The sequence below is a fragment of the Oncorhynchus tshawytscha genome, linkage group LG01 (assembly GCF_018296145.1).
Source record: "Oncorhynchus tshawytscha isolate Ot180627B linkage group LG01, Otsh_v2.0, whole genome shotgun sequence".
NCBI classification, from domain to species: domain Eukaryota; kingdom Metazoa; phylum Chordata; class Actinopteri; order Salmoniformes; family Salmonidae; genus Oncorhynchus; species Oncorhynchus tshawytscha.
In genome coordinates, this window is record NC_056429.1 from 34,158,005 (window position 1) to 34,176,308 (window position 18,304).

General features: G+C 42.6%; 1 protein-coding gene across 4 annotated transcripts in view; it reads left to right on the forward strand.

The window, feature by feature from the left end:
- LOC112249907 (SZT2 subunit of KICSTOR complex) overlaps positions 1-18,304 on the forward strand; it is a 151,871-nt gene that overhangs the window by 51,814 nt on the left and 81,753 nt on the right. For all 4 annotated transcript variants that reach the window (XM_024419663.2, XM_042320730.1, XM_024419672.2 and 1 more), the window contains 10 exons: positions 5,929-6,003; positions 6,236-6,374; positions 7,256-7,388; positions 7,905-8,025; positions 8,937-9,089; positions 9,386-9,488; positions 9,677-9,794; positions 10,125-10,233; positions 17,345-17,463; positions 17,763-17,927. In XM_024419663.2, coding sequence (XP_024275431.1) covers positions 5,929-6,003; positions 6,236-6,374; positions 7,256-7,388; positions 7,905-8,025; positions 8,937-9,089; positions 9,386-9,488; positions 9,677-9,794; positions 10,125-10,233; positions 17,345-17,463; positions 17,763-17,927 — 1,235 coding nt within the window. The remainder of the gene's footprint in view (positions 1-5,928; positions 6,004-6,235; positions 6,375-7,255; positions 7,389-7,904; positions 8,026-8,936; positions 9,090-9,385; positions 9,489-9,676; positions 9,795-10,124; positions 10,234-17,344; positions 17,464-17,762; positions 17,928-18,304) is intronic.

Here is an 18,304-nt window from a genome sequence, read left to right on the forward strand (position 1 = left end):
GCTACCCTCTCCACCCCTGTTCCATCGATGTGGATGGGGGGGTGTTCCCTCTGCTGTTTCCTGAAGTCCACAATCATCTCCTTAGTTTTGTTGACGTTGAGTGTGAGGTTATTTTCCTGACACCACACTCCGAGGGCCCTCACCTCCTCCCTGTAGGCCGTCTCGTCGTTGTTGGTAATCAAGCCTACCACTGTCGTGTCGTCCGCAAACTTGATGATTGAGTTGGAGGCGTGCGTGGCCACGCAGTCGTGGGTGAACAGGGAGTACAGGAGATGGCTCAGAACGCACCCTTGTGGGGCCCCAGTGTTGAGGATCAGCGGGGTGGAGATGTTGTTGCCTACCTTCACCAACTGGGGGCGGCCCGTCAGGAAGTTAATGGACGATACATTGGAGATAATATAAGACAAGTACTGGAAACAATAGAATACTATGAAATATTGGGGACACCCGGCCTGGTTTTCATAGGTGATTTTGAAAGGCTTTTGATAAAGTACGACTGGAGTTTATATATACATGCCTAGAATATTTCAATTTTGGGGAATCTCTTATAAAATGGGTTAAAGTAATGTATAGTAACCCTAGGTGTAAAATAGTAAATAATGGCTACATCTCAAGTTTTAAACTCTCTCTAGAGGAGTAAAAACAAGGTTGTCCACTATCGGCATATGTATTTATTATTGCCATCGAAATGTCATCTGTTAAGATTAGATCAAACAATATTAAGGGATTAGAAATCCGTGGCTTAAAAACTAAGGTGTCATTGTACGCTGATGATGAATGTTTTCTTTTAAAACCACAATTAGTCTTTCCACGGCCTCATAGAGGATCTAGATACTTTTGATATTCCATCTGGATTAAAACCAAATTATAATAAGTGTACAATATTATGTATTGGATCACTAAAAAAATGCAAATTTTACATTCCCATGTAGTTTACCAATAAAATGGTCTGACGGAGATGTGGAAATACTCTGTATACAAATCCCAAAAGAAAGAAATGATCTTACGCCAATACATTTTTTATAGAAAGTTAGCAAAAATAGATAAGGTCTTGCCACCATTGAAAGGAAAATACCTGTCTATTTGTGGAAAAATCACCCTGATTAACTCTTTAGTCATATCACAGTTTACCTATTTGCTTATGGTTTTGCCTACGCCCAGTGACCTGCTTTTTAAATTATATGAACATAAAATATTCAATTTTATTTGGAACGGCAAGCCAGATAAAATTAAAAGGGCCTATTTATATAACGAATATGAATTCGGAGGGCAGAAATGATTAAATATTAAAGACTTAGACCTCTCACTAAAGGCATCAGTCATACAAAAGTTATACTTAAATCCAAACTGATTCTCTAGTAAATTGGTACGAATGTCTCATCCTATGTTCAAGAAGGGCCGTTTTCGCTTTATTCAGATTACACTTTCGATTGTTTTAAAAGGAAATAATCTCCAAAATATCTTTATTTCTTAAACAAGCCTTAGAAAGTTAGTTGCAATTTCAGTTTAATCCACCTGAAAAGACAGAACAAATAATACAACAAATATTGTGGTTAAATTCAAATATACGAAATAATTTAAAAACCTGTATTTTTTGAAGAAATGTTTTAAAAAGGTATAATTTCAGTGAATTATATCATACATAGGACTGGAGTTATGTCACACATGCAGCTAACACAGACATATGGAAATGTCTGCTCTACCTAAAATCACAACCAATAAATTGCAGCATTGCCACAAAAATGGAAGAGGCAAGTAGAAGGGGAAAAAAGTAAGGAACTTGTATGTCGGCCCTGTATTAAAGAACATAAATGGTTAAAGAAAAGTGTGATAAATAAAAACATATACCAATTTCATTTAAGGACCAAAAAAGGACCAAAAAGGACCAAAAAACTGATAGCTGTGCCATTTAAATTGCAAAATAGTTGAAGAGATTTTCGATGTACCCATTCCATGGCACATGGTTTATGAATTGATACGCAAAACAACGCCGGATGCACAACTTTTAACTTTTCAATTTAAATTACTATACAAAATTCTTGCAACTAATAGAATGTTATATACAGTGAGGGAAAAAGGTATTTGATCCCCTGCTGATTTTGTACGTTTGCCAACTGACAAAGAAATGATCAGTCTATAATTTTAATGGTAGGTTTATTTGAACAGTGAGAGATAGAATAACTACAAAAAAATCCAGAAAACGCACATCAAAAATGTTATGAATTGATTTGCATTTTAATGAGGGAAATAAGTATTTGACCCCTCTGCAAAACATGACTTAGTACTTGTTGCAATCACAGAGGTCAGACGTTTCTTGTAGTTGGCCACCAGGTTTCAACACATCTCAGGAGGGATTTTGTCCCACTCCTCTTTGCAGATCTTTTCCAAGTCATTAAGGTTTCAAGGTTGACGTTTGGCAACTCGAACCTTCAGCTCCCTCCGCAGATTTTCTATGGGATCAAGGTCTGGAGACTGGCTAGGCCACTCCAGGACCTTAATGTGCTTCTTCTTGAGCCACTCCTTTGTTGCCTTGGCCGTGTGTTTTGGGTCATTGTCATGCTGGAATACCCATCCACGACCCATTTTCAATGCCCTGGCTGAGGGAAGGAGGTTCTCACTCAAGATTTGACAGTACATGGCCCCGTCCATCGTCCCTTTGATGCGGTGAAATTGTCCTGTCCCCTTAGCAGAAAAACACCCCCAAAGCATAATGTTTCCACCTCCATGTTTGACGGTGGGGATGGTGTTCTTGGAGTCATAGGCAGCATTCCTCCTCCTCCAAACATGGCGAGTTGAGTTGATGCCAAAGAGCTCCATTTTGGTCTCATCTGACCACAACACTTTCACCCAGTTGTCCTCTGAATCATTCAGGTGTTCATCGGCAAACTTCAGACAGGCATGTATATGTGCTTTCTTGAGCAGGGGGACCTTGCGGGCGCTGCAGGTTTTCAGTCCTTCACGGCGTAGTGTGTTATCCATTGTTTTCTTGGTGACTATGGTCCCAGCTGCCTTGAGATCATTGGCAAGATCATCCCGTGTAGTTCTGGGCTGATTCCTCACCGTTCTCATGATCATTGCAACTCCACGAGGTGAGATCTTGCATGGAGCCCCAGGCCGAGGGAGATTGACAGTTCTTTTGTGTTTCTTCCATTTGCGAATAATCGCACCAACTGTTGTCACCTTCTCACCAAGCTGCTTGGCGATGGTCTTGTAGCCCATTCCAGCCTTATGTAGGTCTAGAATCTTGTCCCTGACATCCTTGGAGAGCTCTTTGGTCTTGGCCATGGTGGAGAGTTTGAAATTTGATTGATTGATTGCTTCTGTGGACAGGTGTCTTTTATACAGGTAACAAGCTGAGATTAGGTGCACTCCCTTTAAGAGTGTGCTCATAATCTCAGCTCGTTACCTGTTTAAAAGACACCTGGGAGCCAGAAATCTTTCTGATTTGAGAGGGGGTCAAATACCTATTTCCCTCATTAAAATGCAAATCAATTTATGACATTTTTGACGTGCGTTTTCTGGATTTTTGTTGTTGTTATTCTGTCTTATTCAAATAACCTACCATTAAAATTATAGACGGATCATTTCTTTGTCAGTGGGCAAACGTACAAAATCAGCAGGGGATCAAATACTTTTTTCCCTCACTGTATATGGGGGGATACAATCTTCCCAGCTCTGCAGATTCTGCTGTGAGGAGGCAGAGTCATTAGATCATTTATTTTGATATTGTCCATATGTAGCTTGTTTTTGGTCACAGGTCCAGGAATGGCTGAAGAATTGCAACATTTGCCTAGAACTAACGCTGCAGATAGCAATACTGTTTGATTTGAAAAGCCATAGTCAATCAATCAATAATATAATCATTATTTTTTGCAAAAATGTTTTTTTAACTTACAATCTGTAGAAGCTATGAGAATAGAAAGGTTCAATTTGTTTGTGAAGCATCACAGCACAGTTGAAAAATATATGGCAAATAGAAATCCAAAATGGATGATGTTGAGAGATGGATGGGAAGGGTTGAATGGAGCTGAAGGGTTGGACTAATGGCAAGATAAAACATGTAAAACATACAGGATCTGTAAAATGTATATAGGTTCAGAACTTTTGTGAAATAGCACATTTACACATAGAAATCAAACTGGATGGACATCAGAAATAGAGGAAGGACTAAAAACAAACAAAAAATAACTATTGTAAAATAGACTGTCTGTAGAATGTGTATAAGATGTATAAATTGAAGGGAAAAGTAGAAGTGTTTATTCATCTACTCCAAATGGGGGATCGGTGGTAGGGTAATAATAATAAAGGTATATTCTTTAAAAAAGTATACATCTATATAGGTATGTGTATATGTATGCATGCGTGTATGGATTGGATGTCAGGTTGGATGTCAGGTTGGTCTCTCCAGAGATGTTAGATCGGGTTCAAGTCTGGGCTTTGGCTGGGCCACTTCTGCATTTTCTTGGCCGTGTGCTTAGGGTCCTTGTCCTGTTGGAAGGTGAACCTTCACCCCAGTCTGAGGTCCTGAGCGCTCTGGAACAGGTTTTCATCAAGGATCTCTCTGTACTTTGCTCCGTTCATCTTTCCTTCGATCCTGACTCGTCTCCCAGTCCCTGAAAAACATCCCCACAGCACGACGCTGTCACCACCATGCTTCACTGTGGGGATGGTGCCAGGTTTCCTCCAGACGTGACACTTGGCATTAAGGCCAAAGAGTTCAGTCTTCGTTTCATTAGACCAAAGAATCTTGTTTCTCATGGTCTGAGAGTCCTTTAGGTGCCTTTTGGCAAACTCCAAGCGGGCTTTCATGTGCTTTTTACTGATTATTGGCTTCCGTCCGGCCACTCTACCATAAAGGCCTGATTGGTGGAGTGCTGCAGGGATGGTTTTCCTTCTGGAAAGTTTTCCCATCTCCACATAGCAACTCTAGAGCTCTGTCAAGAGTGACCATCGAGTTCTTGCTCACCTCCCTGACCAAGGCCCTTCTCCCCCAATTGCTTAGTTCGGCCAGGCGGACAGCTCTAGGAAGTGAATGGGGTTTCCTGTAGTCCACGATCAGCTCCTTTGTCTTGCTGACGTTGAGGAGAGCTTGTTGTCCTCACACCACACTACCAGGTCTCTGACCTCCTACCTATAGGCTGTCTCATCGTCGCCGGTGATCAGGCCTACCACCGTTGTGTCACCTGGAAAATGAATGATGGTGTTAGTCGTGCGCGGCCACAGAGTTGTGGGTGAACTGGAAGTACAGGAGGGGACTTAGGTGCCAGTGTGGCGGATGTGTCGTCGTCTACCCTCTGTGTGGACTTTCTCTTGCAAGGCTAGCTGTGTGTAGCAGATACTGACAAACCGATGATAAACCATTGAGAAGTGAGTGAGTGTTATGTGAGTGAGTGAATCATCTTCAGCACTAACAGCACAAGTCTCTTGGCTTAGCTTGCAGCTTTACGGAGTGTCTACCTCCAGGCTGTTTTCTCCTTCTCCTCACCAAATCAACAGGGAGCAGCACACAGCTCAGATCAGAGCTGACAGACAGACAGAATAATACATGTGATGACCCCCCCTCCCCGTACTCTCTTCTCTGGGGTACTTGTTCCAACACTGATTTGGGGAGACTCATAGGCTCTGCCAGGATAAGGGAGGAGGAAAAAGCCCTGAGGGTCTCAGTCATGCCTCGGAGAGTCTAGGATAGTAGAGCTCTTGAGATTGGTCAGTGCTAGGGAGGGTTGTTTAGATTGGGCCTGGGTTGTGTTCAGTAGGCACGAACCTGAAGAATGCTCCGTGAAACAGCTGGGTACTGTCTGTACATTCAAAAATAAAAAAAATGTTTTCATTTTACATGTGCCCTAGCGAACATGCCCTTGGGCTGTGCTGACTCCGGTGAATGTGTTGTGGCGTGAGACTATAGAACCCATCTCCTTCTTTCCTCAGGCAGCGGGAAGCTGAGGCCCAGTCGAGTCCAGAGTGTGGTCTCCAGTCAAGGCAGCCTGGACTCTGACATGCTGGGTAAGAGATGGACATTATAGTGATGATGACAAAGATGATGATTAAAGTGTTGATTATCACAATGACAATGATAATGATGATGATAAGGATTATGATCTTCATCACAATGATGATAATGATGATGATAATGCTGCTGGTAATGCCCATGATGATGATAATGATTATGATACCAATTCTAATGATAACTGATCTCTGGGACATAAAAAAAACATATCTACCTGTATATTTTCAGGTTATGACGGTGGCAGCAGTGATTCTGAGTGTGAGAGCCCCACTGTGGATGAGCAGGAGTCCCAGGCCCCTCTGATGCCTGACTTCTGGCTCATCGTTAAGATTCACCAGGACAGAGTGGAGGTGTACTCTCAGTCTAGGTGAGGGAGGGGCTTAGGCAGGACACTTATCCAGCTCATAACTGGTTCTCATCTTCATCTATTTGAACTTTTCAGAATGCCATCTGACATGACATAATTGTTCCATAATGTTTCCATTATTTAGCTCCTGAGAAACCTTTTGGAAATACATTTCATAAATACAATATTATTCTTACTAACCACGTTTCTGTCCACAGTTTTTATGTGAGTAAAGTCATACGGTATATAAAAAAAAAAATCACAACAGCTCTGACTGAAACAGGAAGTGTCATTTAAATTTCAGAAATGTCAACAGATAATGTGTTCGTTCGACATGGCGGGATCTTTTTATGTCGGTTTAATGAATTATGCGACAAATTGCGGCTCCAACGATTTCTTGCGCAATTGTTGATAGAATAACCATGTCTGTCAAAGTAGATTTGCAGTCACCCTCTGCTGCTATGTTGTGTGGTCCTCCTACTATGACTTGAAAAAGCTGCCAATTAACAAATAAGAATGATCTTGCTCTTATCCATCTCATCATATAACCTAACCTGTCCACTTTATGAGCAAACTGTTGTCTAGAGAACATGTGCGAAAACCAGATTGGGCAAGTTTGCCATTTATCGCAACCGTTTATGTGACAAAATCATAGAGAGAGTGGAAAATGCCATGGAAACACAGTGAACTTATTTATTTATTTTTACGGTACATTAAGAACCTTAGCGCAATTTATTTTTATGTGCGCTACCTCTTCACGCATCTTGCACATTTTTATTTATGCGGATAATATTCGCATGGAAATCTGTCGCAAATTGGATGGAAACCTAGCTACGGAGATAAAATCTATTTAGCAAGACAGACCTGTAAGATACAAATCCATCATGGCATATTGTGTACAGGAGCTTCAATGAAGCTAAGGAGGGCAGAGTAGAGGAGAAGGAGGAGGAAGAAGAAGAGGAGGTTCCAGAGTACTTACGGCTGCATCAGATGGTGGTGAGGAAGATTGGGGAGATCTGTCGTATAGTCAATCAGGTAGGTTACACTCCTTTATGTGACTGTGATCCTCTGACCTTAATAAAAAATGTTTCCATGAAGAAATTGTTTGTAAAAGGTAGGTTACGCTCTCGCTCTTCAAGACACATCTGCCACTTTATTGCTTGAATAGCAAGTAGCAACATTAAAGTGCAGTCCTAGCCTTTAACCCTCCCTCCCTCTGTCGGTCTGGTTGGTGCTGTTCAACCTCTTAAGGCTACATTCAAATGTCCACAGTAGCATACCTCTTATAACTAAGCAGCGTATTATGCTTGCATTCTAAGTAGTGTGCTAGTGTGGATATTGGAACAGGCACTAACTCTCCTCTCCTCTCTTCTGTCACTCTCCTCTCTTCTGTCACGCTCCTCTCTTTGGTCATTCTCCTCTTCTGTCACTCTCCTCTGTCTCGCTCCTCTCTTCTGTCTCGCTCCTCTCTTCGGTCATTCTCCTCTTCTGTCACTCTCCTCTGTCTCACTCCCCTCTTCTGTCTCACTCCTCTCTTCTGTCTCTCCACAGCGTCTGCTACTCCAGGACCTCCACGACAGCCATGTGTGTAACTCGCTCCTGGTGGCAGAGAGCGAAGAGGACATCTGGAAGAATGAGTCCCTGTACAGACAGAGACTGGCCAACTCCGATGGTCAGTCAGTCAGCGACGCTCACAACCACACACTAATACAAACAGACATGATGCATGCTTTTATGTAGACTCAACGACTTTCTTAACCTGCTTACATAAATATCCAACAAAGGTTTTGGGGTATCGACTACAGCCAAGGTCAAAGGATGTACAGTCGTAGTTTGTGTGGAACATCCCTATTCTAGTACCTATGGCTATTTTAAGACATTTTTGCAAGTATCATAAACTTCATGTGCATCATATGCACGCCTTTGGTGGCACCAGGTTTGTTGTTGTACAGTCCACAAGGTAGTAATGCATTGCGCTTTCTTGGCCCCACAAGCTCCCAACTGTCATAGTGATCGTAGAGCTCAATCCAATACAGGTCCATGGAGAAGGAAAGGCACACAAACACACCCACTCTCTCTAATGTATTCAAGGTTACAGGTAGGAGCATTAGTGACAGGCCAGTGAAGTATGCTCGGAGACGGAACCAGTGTGAAATGCTCATTAGATTCATTTTCTATTTTATGGCAGCCGTTAAGCCAGAATTACCAACTGTTATTTTCTAATATCGCAGATTTTTTTTCCGTTCCGGTGTGTGTAAATGGATTGGATCCTGTAGAGGGGATAGGCATCAGAGAGAAGGCTTGTTGTTTGCGACTGCAGTGCAGTAACATAATGTTAGTGTGGAAGGGAAGGGGCTCCCAGAGCAAATTGTGTGTCTTTTCTCTGCTGGCGTCATGCTGAAATGCCCCCTTTCCTCTCAGCAACTATTGGTAAATGTATTCGTAAATGATTTTCTTTTCTTTTTTTAATCTTCTCGTGTCTCTTTCTTTCTTGTCTCGCTCACTCACCTCACTCACCTCACTCACTCACTCACTCACACACACACACGCACACACACACACACACACACGTACACACAACAGATTACAATGCAGAGGAGAGCTACCAGCCACGGGACTACCTAGCGGCCACAATGCAGTTCATCCCGGGTCACTTTGCCTGTGAGGTGGTGTGGAGCACCGTCATCCATATCCACCCTCGCCTCAAGATGGGGCCTAACATGGGGGTGTCCAGGGGTGAGTCCGGTGACACTCTTAAAATACAGAACAACAATGTGTTTGGGCATGCAGGAAAATAAAAACCACCCACAGAGCAGGACTTCATATCTTCATTAACAATAACCTCTTGATCCTGAAATGTACTTTTGAATATGCCAGTATGAATATACATATGAAAATTATCATGAATAGGTATTCCTTTACTTAAAATCCATTTTAATATGATGGATTCAGTACAATCAGTGTCGGTATAATTGAGAGAATTTTCTCAGTATCTTTATTTGTGTTGATAGACTCTCTTCTCCATATCCCAGCTATCCAGGCTCTGCGGTCAGTGCTCAACGCCATGTGTGTGGTCAACAGGAAGAGCATGTTTGTCTATCAGGAGCGCTCCACTAAATCAGTCTTCTACCTCAGGTTAGCCCTGGTGCCCCCCTCGTTCTAACTCCGCTGCCTGCCCTCTCTTTGTAGAACAGTCCCACCTCTTCATAGGCTCTCCTCTCCTCCTGCATCCAACCCTGCACCCAAATACTTTTATTGAAGGAATGAAATGGAGCAGGCCAATTCTAGCTTATGAATATTCCCATGATCTGTGTTCTTCCCAGACTTTCTGAGACGTCCCAAACAGGGAAATACTCTGACCTGGATGGCAACCTGCACCCCATGTCTCGATGCGTCGGCCTCGCCCGGAGCCAGGAGCCGCTTTACTCTGAGGACCTCACGGTACATTAGCACACTTTCTCATATGAACAGCAAGCAACTTTGGTCCTGAAGAACCATTAGGGCTCTACTCTTGTCGTCTCATAGTAAACCCATACCACACTCATAGTGGATTTCTCTATGAAGAGCAGGCAGCTTTGGCCCTGAGAAACCATTAGGACTCTGAGATGGTGTCACCACTAGATGATTGATCTGCTGTTCCCAGAACTGTGGTATCCTGCTCTTGGGTTAGAGAGAATTGTGCGATGTCACTGTCACATATCTACAGTGGTCTGACGTGGGTTTGTGTGTCTGCATGTTGTGCGTGTGTCTGTGTGTTACTCCTATCCCCAGGGCTCCCGGTCATCTCAGGAAGGTGCTCGGCCGTCTCAGGAAGGTGCTCGGCCAGTGGGACAGGTGGACAAACACATCCTGTTGCTGGTGCATGGAGTGGGAAGTGCTGGTAAGACAGGGGTTTGAAGAGCAAGGGGAAGAAAGGGGCTCACATGGCTAGGGGACGATTCTAGGAAAGACTGTATTTGACTGATTATGACGGCATACTTTTGGTACTGATAGCAGAGAATCCTACATTGTATGGGTTGTGAGAAGAGTTCTCCTAATGAGGGATTAACTGCATATGTAAAGGGCTGATGCAGGAGTTAGGAATAAAACACGACCGGTTTGTCTCCTCTCGGTGCATTTCCTCTCTGAGTTAAATGTGTCCCTGTATACTGTCCTCCTGGCAAACAGATGAAACATGAAACTGCTGATTCATTCTGTAGTCTGTGCTGCAGTACCTTCTAATGGCCTGCTAGATGGCAGTGTTGCTCTGGCTCCATCTAGCTCTTTCCAGGCTTCATCCATGACGTCAGCTCTTTCCTCTCAAAGTTTTTCTGAGCTTTAACAAGAGGGACATGTTAAATTCGTACATGTTTTTTTCTCTCCCCCACAACTCTTCAACTTCTTTATTGATGAATTCCTTTGTTTACAGAGAGGTGAAATTTTCTTGAAATGTGTGCATTTGTTTTAATGCAGCGTTTGTTTCTAAGGCTCCAGACCAGGGGCCTCATTTATAAACCTTGTGTCTGCACAAAATATGTATGCTCCAGTTTTCATGCAAAGCTTGGCATTCATAAAAACTGCCCCTTGACCTGTGAATGTGCTTATCCTCCTGCAAACTTTAGACCATGCGTACGCATAGTTTCCAGTGGTTGAAGTATTGTATTGCCACAAGGCAAAAGTAGCCTAGTAACCTTGTGCAAATAGGGAATAGGCCTCTTACTTGCCCTGGTTGGTTGGCGCTATCTGGCTGGTGTTGGTGAGCAAGGAAAGGGAGGATGCAGAAGATCTAGTGTGTGGTTCTTATTTTAAGGCTCTTGGAGCAGGTATTTCTAAAATATACAAATCATCCAACAAGATGCTGGACCAGGCTCAGTGTATAATAAACTGATTTCTTATCAAAACAAGTCAAATGAATAGAAAAACTGAAGAGCAGTCTGACTAGTCCCTAGGGCTCAGAACAGATGGCCCTGCCAAGCCAGGCGGCCATCTTCAACTACCATAAAGCTCTACACCTGAGCATATATACCCTGGCAGAGACCAGGTGACAGGAAGCACTTCTATTTGAATACACTTTGTCAAACTAAGCCTATAAACAACTCTACAATAACAGTTTAGATACTGTAACCTGTACGATACAGAAAGATACAGAATACTTCTAAAGAGCTGGACTAGAGCAGGAACTCTTTCACCCCAATAAGTAACATAGAGTCCCTTAATTAATTGTCGCCTGCATGCATGGTCGCAATGCCCCTCATGCCACAAGACCAATCTCACACAAACATTTAGTTTGTACTGCTTTAGACTGGCAAATAGTACAGATTTAGACTAGCAACACAACTAACAAACTTTCTGATTTACTTCTCATGTCTTCTGTAATTTATATTTAATGTTTAGAAATGATTTTGGAATAGATCAAACACAGGTAACGTGACCTAGCAGTTCTATCTCTATGTATACTGTGAAATGGGTCTAGTGAGGAGGCACAGAGTTAGCTTTCTCACAGGGAATGTATGATGATTTATTCATGCAATCATTGGCTGTTAGTGAGAAGAAAATCTATTAATTTGATAGTTACATTGTAAAATAATTAGAAATCTGATTATTTATTTCATTTCCATGATCATTGCAAAATAAATTCCTGACTGATGGTTTCATTCTTGCAAATTAGCCTACAACAAGGTAGGATACAGTGGGTTCCGAAAGTATTCACCCCCTTGGTAGTTTTCCTATTTTGTTGCCTTACAACCTGGAATAAAAATGTATCTTGGGGGGATTGGTATCATTTGATTTACACAACATGCCTACCAATTAAAAAAACAAACAAGAAATAAGACAAAAAAACTGAACTTGAGCGTGTATAACTATTCACCCCCCAAAGTCAATACTTTGTAGAGCCCCTTTTGCAGCAATTACAGCTGCAAGTCTCTTGGGGTATGTCTCAATAAACTTGGCAAATCTAGCCACTGGGATTTGACTAAAAACTGCTCCAGCTCCTTCAAGTTGGATGGGTTCCGCTGGTGTACAGCAATCTTGAAATCATACCACAGATTCTCAATTGGATTGAGGTCTGGACATTTTAAATGTTTCCTCTTAAACCACTCGAGTGTTGCTTTAGCAGTATGCTTAGGGTCATTGTTCTGCTGGAAGGGGAACCTCCGTTGCAGTCTCAAATCTCTGGAAGACTGAAACAGGTTTCCCTCAAGAATTTCCCTGTATTTAGCACCATCCATTTTTCTTTCAATTTACGCCAGACATAGCGTTTTCCTTGATGGGCAAAAAGATCCATTTTAGTCTCATCTGACCAGAGTACCTTCTTCCATATATTTGGGTAGTCTCCCACATGCCTTTTGGCAAACACCAATTCGTGTTTACTTATTTTTTTCTTAAAGCAATTACTTTTTTCTGACCACTCTTACACTCCCCAGAGCTGGGCTTTATGGAAGGCTTAAAGTATTCTTATGGACAGAAACTCCAATCTCCGCTGTGGAGCTTTGCAGCTCCCTCGGGATTATCTTTGGTCTCTTTGTTGCCTCTCTGATTATGGTCCATGAGTTTTGGTGGACGGCCCTCTCTTGGCAGGTTTGTTGTGGTGCCATATTCTTTCCATTTTTTAATAATGTATTTAATGGTGCTGCGTGGGATGTTCAAAGTTTTAGATATTTTTTTTACCCTGATCTGTACTTCTACACAACTTTGTCCCTTGACCTGTTTGGGGAGCTCCCTTGCTTGGTGGTGTTGCAGACTATGGGGCCTTTCAGAACAGGGCTGTATATATACTGAGATCATGTGACAGATCATGTGACACTTAGATTGCACACCGGTGACTAATTATGTGACTTCTGAAGGTAATTGGTTGCACCAGATCTTATTTAGGAGCTTCATAGCAAAGGGGGTGAAAACATATGCATGCACCTCTTTGCCGTTTGGACAATTTTGTTTATGTCCATTGCATGAAATCCAAATAAAATCTATTTAAATTGCAGATTGTAAGGCAACAAAACAGGAAAAACGCCAAGGGGAATGAATACTTTTGCAAGGCACTGTAGGCTACCATTTGTCCCATCTCTCATTTAATTGGACCCACTTCACAGTAGTAAATACTGTTGATAAGCAGCGGTATTTTGCTCTACGCGATCTGATCCGAAGCACAGTTTAACGGTAGAACAGACAGTTCACCTTTTCTGTTGATGTTTGTAGGCTACGTCTGAATACTGTAATGTCAAATTTCTTGAGTAGCCTAGACAATATTTCATTTATAAACATAATATATGCGCTATATATCAGTGACTTTCAACGTGGCACTGTCATAGGGTGCCACCTTTCCAACAAGTCAGTTCGTCAAATGTCTGCCCTGCTAGAACTCCCCCGGTCAACTGCAAGTGTTGTTATTGTGAAGTGGAAACATATAGGAGCAACAAAGGGGAAGGCGGACACCTAGTCAGTTGTACAACTGAATGCATTCAACTGAAATGTGTCTGTGCGGGAGGCGGGAGGCTGCCATAAACGACATCCATGTCATTAGCGCCCGGGGAACAGTGGGTTAACTGCCTTGCACATGGGCAGATATTTTACCTCGTCAGCTCAGGGATTCGATCACTCACAAAATGGTAAGCCACACAAGCTCACAGAACGGGACCGCCAAGTGCTGAAGAGCGTATCGCATAAAAATGGTCTGTCCACGGTTGCAACACGACGACGAGCACCACCTTGTTAAAAAATCCTGGGGAGAACCTTGGAAGTTATAAAGATAATTAAGTTGCTAATGGCAGCCTGCAGTACCCTGGTCGGCCTTCAACTTGAGTTACTCCATGAGAGAGGGCAGCATGAGCTAGCCTAAAAACGTCATTTCCTGGAGTAGCTCAAACTGTGCATGTTATGTCATGCCATCTTAACCGACTTCATTTGGCTTCAATGCGCTGTTCAGTCTTCACATAGGAATGAATGGTGTCACGTGATTGATGGCTTTGTCCATTCATAAATACAGTCATTGCTCCAGACTCTTTACTGAGCATTGATTTGCATAAATATGTCAGAGAGAAACACCTCTAAGGTATCCTCTCAACAGTAAAGGAAGTCAGCAATACACCTTCTGAAGTAGAGAAGCAGCCGTTATACACTGAACAAAAATATAAACGCATCATTTAAAGTGTTGGTCCCATGTTTCACGAGCTGAAATGAAAGATCCCAGAAATGTTCCATACGCACAGAAATGTATCTCAAATGTCGTGCACACCTTTTTTTTGTACATCCCTGTTAGTGAGCCTTTCTCTTTTGCCAAAAATAATCCATCTACCTGACAGGTGGGGCATATGAAGAAGCTGACATTACTCAGCTGCACCTTGTGCTGGGGACAATAAAAGGCTACTCTAAAATGTGCAATTTTGTCACACAACACAATGCCACATATGTGAAGTTTTGAGGGTGCGTGCAATTGGCATGCAGACTCCAGGAATGTCCACCAGAGCTGTTGGCAGAGAATGTAATGTCAATTTTTTTTTACCATAGGCCGCCTCCAATGTCGTTTTAGAGATGTTGGCAGTACGTCCAACTGGCCTCACATCCACAGACTACGTGTAACCACGCCAGTCACCCGGACAGTTTACACAACTGAAGTATTTCTGCACAAACTCTCAAACTGTCTCAGCTCATCTGCGTGCTCGTTGTCCTCATCAGGGTCTTGACCTGACTGCAGTTTGGCGTCGTAACTGACTTGAGTTGGCAAATGCTCACCTTTGATGCCCACTGACATGCTGGAGAAGTGTGCTTTTCACTTATGAATCCCAGTTTCAGCTTTACCAAGGCAGATGGCAGACAGCGTGTAAGGTGTTCAGTGGGCGAGCGGTTTGCTGATGTCAACGTTGTGAACAGAGTGCCCGACGTGGCTGTGGGGTTATGGAATGGGCAGGCATAAGCTACGGACAACGAACAGAATTGTATTTTATCAACGACAATTTGAATGCACAGAGATACCGTGACGAGATCCTGAGGCCCATTGTCATGCCATTCATCTGCCGCCATCACCTCATGTTTCAGCATGATAATGCCCATGTCGCAAGGATCTGTACACAATTCCTGGATGCTGAAAATGTCCCAGTTATTTCATGGCCTGCATACTCACCAGACATGTCACCCATCGAGCATGTTTGGGATGCTCTGGATTAGGGCTGACGCCAATTATTCGACTGGCCGATTCTTTGGTCGATATGATGTTGGTCGACCAAGATTTTTTTTTAGTTGAGCAGTAGCGAAGATATATATATATATATATATATATATTTTTTTTTTTTTTATGGCACAAGAAACCTCTTATTCCTGCCCATCTCAGTGAACTAATCCAGTGCAGAGGCAGCAGGGATGACACTGTCCAAGAAGAAGGGGAGTGTGGCTAAAATGCATAATGCATGTCTCGCTCCAGGATACAATCTCTCCTGCCAATTTATATACATTCATTTTTTCATAACTTAATTGTGTGAATTGTTTGCATTTGATAGTTAGTGTCTGTGAATTCCCCATTACATATGTCACCAGTAGTACATTCCTAGAATTTCTAATCTATAATGTTTGTTTGGTTACGGTCATTTCTGTTAATGGATTCAATGTATTATTATCCCAGTCTTTTACCATTCTCATTATCGGAGTGGACATGTTATTTGCAGAGAGCACAACCTATGTTTATTTCATTCCGTTTATGAGTTTGGTCAATTTAGTAATTGTATTTTGTTCAGAGCGCTCCTGTCAATGTTGAGTAAGGACGGACACCTGATTACGCATAGAAGTAGGCCTATAGGCCACCTGGCCTGCGCACAGATGTACACTACCGTGTACAGCTGGCAGCTGCATCCCGGAGTCGCCTCTTCACTGTTGACGTTGAGACTGGTGTTTTGCGGGTACTATTTAATGAAGCTGCCAGTTGAGGAATTATGAGGTGTCTGTTTCTCAAACTAGACACACTAATGTACTTGTCCTCTTGCTCAGGTGTGCATCGGGGCCTCCCACTCCTCTTTCTATTCTTGTTAGAGCCAATTTGCGCTGTTCTGTGAAGGGAGTAGTACACAGCATTGTACGAGAACTTCAGTTTCTTGGCAATTTCTCGCAAGGAATAGCCTTCATTTCTCAGAACAAGAATAGACTGACGAGTTTCAGAAGAAAGTTCTTTGTTTCTGGCCATTTTAAGCCTGTAATCGAACCCACAAATGCTGATGCTCCAGATACTCAACTAGTCTAAAGGCCAGTTGTATTGCTTCTTTAATCAGAATAACAGTTTGACTGTGCTAACATAATTGCAAGAATGTTTTCTAATGATCAATTAGCCTTTTAAAATTATCAACTTGGATTAGCTAACACAACGTGCCATTGGAATACAGGAGTGATGGTTGCTGATAATGGGCCTCTGTACACCTATGTAGATATTCCATAAAAAATCAGCCGTTTCCAGCTACAATAGTAATTGTAATTTACAACATTAACAGTGTCTACACTGTATTTCTGATCAGTTTGATGTTATTTTAATGGACAAAAAAAATGTGCTTTTCTTTCAAAAACAAGGACATTTCTAAGTGACCCCAAACTTTTGAAAGGTAGTGTAGGTATATAAATGTGCACATTTGGAGATCTGATACGATTCCTGATTTGGCTTAACGCACCACCACTGATGAGCTGTGGACCTTCTCTAAGTAATGTTTTCTTATGTCTTTGTTCATTGAAGAACTGGAAAGACAAAGCCAAGTCAGGTCTGAGGCAAGGGTCATTTTGACATGGTCTCGATTTGAATTGCTTAATCTGTCATCTCCCCTTCATATGCACTGATGGGAAAAATACATAATTTAAAACAATATGGGGGACACTCATCATTAGCCTGGCTTTCACCTGGTCAGTTCTTTCTGGTCAAAGCGATGGAGAGGTGAGGAGATGCCAGATTATTATTATTTTTTATTTTGTTTTTGTTTTTACAATAAAAAGCTATGGTTTGAGGTCTTCTCCTGACCCTTGTCTCTGCCTGGTCTCCAACACAGGTCCAGAGATCACAGATGAGCTGGTGAAGGTTCTGAGGAAGCGTCTGGATGAGACCACCCTGGACATAATCACCATCATGCTGGGCAGGAACTGCAAACTCACCCCTGCTGACGTGGAGGTAAATGATTTGGTGCATTAGTGTCACATATTCCTTTGATGAATCGTGATTTAACGGATTTAGAGATTTTAACCGAACCGTTCGGTTTGTTTTGTGGCGGGAAGGGGCTAAATATGCTATTTTTGCCAGTTCAAATGTAGCTACTTTTACCCCCAGAAGTAGTGTTGAAGTTTGCTTCTGAATCTCTTGTGGAAAAGACAAAATATTCAGTAATGGGTTTCAGAGATGACTTAGAATTTAGTAGGAATGGGAGAGACATTGATGTGTTGCTTGATTACGTGTTGGTGTTCTCCCCTCAGTTTATCCAGCCGTCAGGCTCTCCAGCCACTGAGGTGATGGAGTTTACTCTGCCGCAGTGCTTCATGCCCTGGACCCCTGCTGTGGCCCACTACCTCAGGCAGAACCTGCTCATCTTCCTCCACATCCCCAAGTACACAGACAGCTACGTAGAACACCACTTCAAGGTATGCAACACTACTTGTACACTACACTGGTACCACTACACGAGTACACAGACGGCTACAGTACAGCGAGCAGCACTTCGAGGTAGACTACAGCCCAGCCTCATCCTGCATACCGACATCAGGGGCAACATCTGCTTCTGCAAGGGAAAGCGTGTATATCATGTCCCACCTCTCTCCCTCTCAACTTTGGTAGAATTGAAACCAATATATTAACCGACCTCTGTCCCACCAACATTTTCTGCTGTGATGCCGCTTTAATAAGCAATTTTTGTCACAAGTGTCTGAATGCCGGGTAAAATTACTCCCAGCACTAGGGCTGCCCAATTCAGACCTCTTTTACACTCTCTTTTGACCCATCTCATCAGATCTTTTTCAGA